The sequence below is a fragment of the Euphorbia lathyris genome, chromosome 3 (assembly GCF_963576675.1).
Source record: "Euphorbia lathyris chromosome 3, ddEupLath1.1, whole genome shotgun sequence".
In the NCBI taxonomy this organism is placed as follows: Eukaryota; Viridiplantae; Streptophyta; class Magnoliopsida; order Malpighiales; family Euphorbiaceae; genus Euphorbia; species Euphorbia lathyris.
Window position 1 is genome coordinate 101,112,825 of NC_088912.1, and position 5,455 is coordinate 101,118,279.

General features: G+C 31.1%; 1 protein-coding gene across 1 annotated transcript; it reads right to left on the minus strand.

The window, feature by feature from the left end:
• Window positions 1-2,202: 2,202 nt before the first annotated feature.
• LOC136222832 (CENP-B homolog protein 2-like) lies at window positions 2,203-3,669 on the minus strand. Its single transcript, XM_066010536.1, has one exon. It carries the CDS (start codon window positions 3,667-3,669, stop codon window positions 2,203-2,205), a length of 1,467 nt encoding a protein of 488 aa, XP_065866608.1.
• Window positions 3,670-5,455: the final 1,786 nt, after the last annotated feature.

Here is a 5,455-nt window from a genome sequence, read left to right on the forward strand (position 1 = left end):
ATGATAAAGATAATGGCGAAGGAAAAGGGATTCTAATGCTTAAAGGTAAAGATTAAGTTAGGTTAGGCTATGAGTTATTGGGTTTGGGCTTGGGTTAAGTTAATCTTTCTTCTTGGCTTCATTAATTTGTGTTTAAATTGTAAAATGATCCCATTTAAAATATTTTTTAATTAAAATTTAGAGTAAATAATTTACTAGTACTCTCTTTTGGTTATTTTGTCTATTTTTTTTAGAATTTTAATTGTTATATTCGGCGTAAATAGACACACAGAAGAATAAAATGATCAAATGGTTAAATGTGACAAAAGATAGGGACATTATAATTTATTTCTCAAAATAAGAGACTAAACAGTGCGTTATAAAAAAGTGGAGAATAATATTATGTTTGTGAACGAACTCATCTAACAACAAACGACATAATATTAAGTTTATATATTTGTGAACTAACACAAAACTAAAATTTATTCGTAAATTTTTTACTCGAGCCTGTCGCGAGCTTTCGACCCGAGCTTTGGCATGCTCAAACTCGAAGTTTTTAGGAACTGAGCCAGTAATGATTGGACACATCATTTTTATTACTACGTTAAGTTCTGATTTCTCTCTCCATATATAATTGAGAAAACTTAACAGAATAATATCAATGACGTGTCTCGTTCCGTTATGGAGGCCTAAATTGGTACATTTTTTAAACGTTAGTCTATATTGATGCGATTTTATATGCGGATCCTAAATTGATACTTTTCAAAAACCATAGACCTATTTTGGTGCCTTATCTCTTACTTTATTAAATTATATTTTAATACGATAAACTTATCTTTATAAAATATTTATCTTACTTGAATATTTAAACCTAAATATGAAAAATGTTGAATAGTTAAATATATCTAATATTTGTATATAAAAAAACCTAATATTCAATACATATATAAGAAAAATAGAATATTCAATGTTATGCATAAACTTATAAATATGTTCTTTTATATTAAACTATGAAGAATAAAAACTATCTTAAAGATAATAGTGGAGTGACATTATTGTCATGGAAATGTATTAAATACACGATAATATCTTAATATCGTCACTGTAAAATAAAAATATATGACGTAATCTAGAAAATGCTACAATCTCGATTTTATGATGAATAAAAATAATAATAGAAATTACTATATATAAAAATGACATAAAATCGTCATCGGTTAACATAATGTAACATTCCCTAAATATTGTCATGGAAGCTCCTTAAAGTATATGACAATATCTTAATAACGCCACTATTAAATAAAAATGTGGCATAATTTATGTTTCTCACATTCTTTTCTATTATATTATGACTAAATATATATGATCATAATAATTATTATATACGGTGACGATATAAAATCATCATCAATTAACATAACGAAGACAATTATCATAAATTATCGTAAAAACAGATTAAAATACATGATAATATCACGATATGTCACCATAAAATTTAAGTATGTGATGTAATTTACATTGTCACGTTAGTTTTTATTAAATTGTGACGAATAAGAAATGTCATGAAATAGTTTTTTACCATGACGATATAATTGTGTCATTAATTAACTTTATTTCGTAATAGAAAAAATTTCCTTCTAATTTTTTAGTACCATTTTTCTACGTCCAAATTTGTAGTGACAATCATTTATATATCGTCATAAAAATATCACAATACATGACGAAATTTAAATAATATCATAACAGATAATAATAAATGACAAAAATCTTATTTGTTACCATTTGTTCGAATTAAATTTGTACAAATATAAAGCGTCATAATAAATATTTGTTACAATGATGATATATTCGTCACCAATTATCCTCATTTTGTCAAGAAAACGTTTTCCCTCCAAATTTACTCTACTAATTTTTGCCTCAAAAACTATAGGTTACGATATTTTACTTATCGTCATAAAATATTTCTAATGGTGACGAATTGATAGAACAATGGAGACGTTCGTAAAAATTGTCATGAGAAAATGAAGAATAATGACGAAAGGTAAAATTTGTCATGTTTAAGTGATTATTAGTGATGAAATAGCCTTCGTAGAAAAAAATCGTCATAAAATCTCATATTTCTTGTAGTGATTTATATAACAATTGGGAGGTTATTACTAAATAGTTATAATAAAATTTCTCAATATATAAATTTTTAAATTTTTTAACAATAACAAGAGCTCTCTAATTATTATTATTCAGAAAATATTTATCTAAAGTTGATTGGCACATTGATTTAGTTTTTATATTTGCTACTAAATCTTTGAACTTGCGAGTCCTTAGTAACTCACTTGCATGAACACCTTCTTGTTGAATCCAAAATGTTTCTAACCTTTCAAGAACATTGAAAGCTTCTTGGCATGTAACATTTTCTATTTCTACACTATCATCATCTGCAGGATTATCTTCTTGGTCATTTTGTATTGCAGCAACAATTTCTTCTTCACTTAAAGTATATGTAACTTGTTGCTCACTTGGATGATCAAGAAATTCATTAATATCCATTCTATTATGATAGTTAAGTTCTTTAATCTGTTCCTCCAAGTTTGTAATGAGCCTTTTATTTTCCTCTTCCATCACCTTGGCAATTTGTCCTTCATCAACATCAGGAGTCCTAATTTGACAATGCTTAAAACAATTGGCAATTGTTTGTGGCTTCACATCATTTGACCATGCAATAACGACATTTAGAATTCCATCAAGGACACTTATCTTTGCTGGTTCCAAAACACGATCTTCAATTCTTTTCAAAAGTTGGCGGTTAAATCGCTGGCGGTAATAACCTTTGAAATTTCTAATAATACCCGCATCACATGGTTGGATTTTGGAAGTGCAATTTGGTGGCAAGAACATCACAGTTGTATGACGAAGTGGGGGAAAATTCTCTTTTTTTCCATGTGCAGTACAATTATCCAAAATAAGTAAAACATTCCTATCCATTCGATTGTCAAACCATTGAAGCCATTCATTAAAAATTAAAAATGTCATCCATGCATTTGAATTTGCTTGATACTTGCAGTTGAGACTATCACGATTATTATTCTTGAAGCATCTTGGATTTAAAAACTTACCGATGATCCAAAGTGGAAGTTTGTCAGACCCATCGGCATTGCAACAAATAGCAATTGTAATCCTCTCTTTATTCTGCTTTCGGCCCTCCAATTGTTTTGTTGCAAGAGAGTTATCAGCTTGCATGCGATAAAATAGGCCAGTTTCATCCATGTTGTAAATGTCTTTCAAAGACCATTTGTCCAATTTCTCTTTTATTTTTGGCAAAACAGCTTCAATTTTCTTCATGTCAACCGAACCGCTCTCTCCAAAACGTCGAAAGGAACGAATTGCATGTCGTTGCTTGAACTTCTCTAGCCATCCATTTGAAAATACAAATGAGGTAGCCGCAGGACATAATTCCTTTAGAAAATAATTCCCTTTCTCTTTTAATAATTCCCCACTCATATTGACATGCTCTTGATGGCATATAAACCACTCATAAAGAGCTGATTCCATAGCTGGATACTTCACCATTTTTTGATGTTTTGCATTTGGGTTCAAGACCACTTCTTCTTGGAGTATATCTTTAGAACATTTAAGTGTCTTGGATACTGCTGCTTGTGATACTTTGAGACCATGAATATTTTCCAACCATGTCATCAATGCAAAGAGAGTTTGAAATGACAGATATGGGGAAAATGAAGTTTTTCCTTGGAGTAGAAGTTCATCAAAGCAGTAATGGGATTCATATCAGTCAGAAGAAATATGCAAAGGAAGTACTGGAGAGGTTCAATATGTGGAATTGTAACTCAGTCAGAAATCCAATTGTCCCTGGCACGATTATCACAAAGGAGGGAAGCAGCGGAGTTGACGCAACACTCTACAAGCAACTCGTGGGATGTCTAATGTACCTTACGGTAACAAGGCCTGACTTGATGTTTATAGTGTGTTTGATAGCTCGGTTTATGGCAAATCCCAAAGAAGAACATATGTTGTTTGCCAAAAGAGTACTAAGGTACTTAAAGGGAACATTGGACTTTGGAGTCTTTTACGGAAGGGCACCGGAGATGAATCTGTTAGGCTATACAGACAGTGATTATGCTCGGGACATGGATGATAGGAAAAGCACTTCAGGGTATGTATTCCTGTTGAATGGAGCAGCAATCTGCTGGAGTTCAAGGAAACAAGATATCGTTACGCTTTCTTCGACTGAGGCTGAATATGTTGCAGCAACCTCAGCAGTGTGTCACTGTGTTTGGTTGAGAGGAATGTTGCAGGAGTTGAATGCCGTGAGTGGAGAATGCATTGACATTATGTGTGACAACAACTCGGCGATCAAATTATCAAAGAATCCAATCATGCATCAGAGAACGAAGCATATTGACGTAAGGTACCATTACTTACGCAATTTGTCAAATGAGGGAGTCATGAAGCTGGTTTTTTATGGAACAAATGATCAAATTGCAGACATCATGACTAAACCTATCAAACTCGATCAGTTTGAGAAGCTAAGGTGGTCACTTGGAGTTCGAAGTTTGGGAGGTTAAACTGAAGCATTTCAGTTTAAGGGGAGGAATTTGTTGGATGTTTGACAAAGTCTGGAGAAGAATAAGTCAAGCTAAGTTTTAGGAGTTTTTGAATAAGTTGTTTCTGTTCTGTTTTTTGTTTCCTGAAATTTCTCTTTCTTGTTGTAAGGCTCTTATAAAAGCCATTAGTCTTTTCTATATACGGATGAGAATTATTCTGACTATATTTTAGATCTTGAGAGTAAACATTAGAGTTCTGGTTCTTTTATCTACCAATTGCTTTTGATTTCAATTGGGATTTGATTCTTTTATTTTGCACAACTCAGCACGAATACCTTTCGTTAGATGAACTCGTTTTTTTTCTTTTGGAGGCATAGTTAAGGAATATGAAATAATAATAGAGATTGAACCCTTAAGGATTTCTATTGATCAAGGAGAATATAAATAGCCAAAAGTTTACAAAATCAAGCTTTATAATTATGCCTAATTATGTCTATAATCAATACCCAAAAGTTTACAAAATCAAGCCTTATAATTATGCCTAAGTTTACAAAATCAAACCTTATAATTATGCCTATAATCAAGCCCTATAATTATGCCTAATACAAATCAATCAATAATATATTTCCTAAACAAGATAATAGGGTGTTTCCCACTCATAGATAATTTTAATAGTTTTTTTTAATATTTTATAATTTAGTTTGAATTCTTAATATATATTACTATATAGAGGCATAGTTTCTAAAGGTGGGACTTGAAAAGTGTATAACAAATAACATTTGGGAGGTTATTCCTATTTATAACCGGGCCCAAGTTGGGACCGAGTTTTTTATAACAAAATAGAGGTTATTCCTATATAGAGTATTCCTATATAGAGGTTTTACTGTAGTATCTAGTACGAGAAATAGAAAAGCCTTATT

Coding starts and splice junctions, on each gene's coding strand:
- LOC136222832 (XM_066010536.1), bottom strand. CDS start 3,669: ATGACATGGTTGGAAAATATTCATGGTCTCAAAGTATCACAAGCAGCA.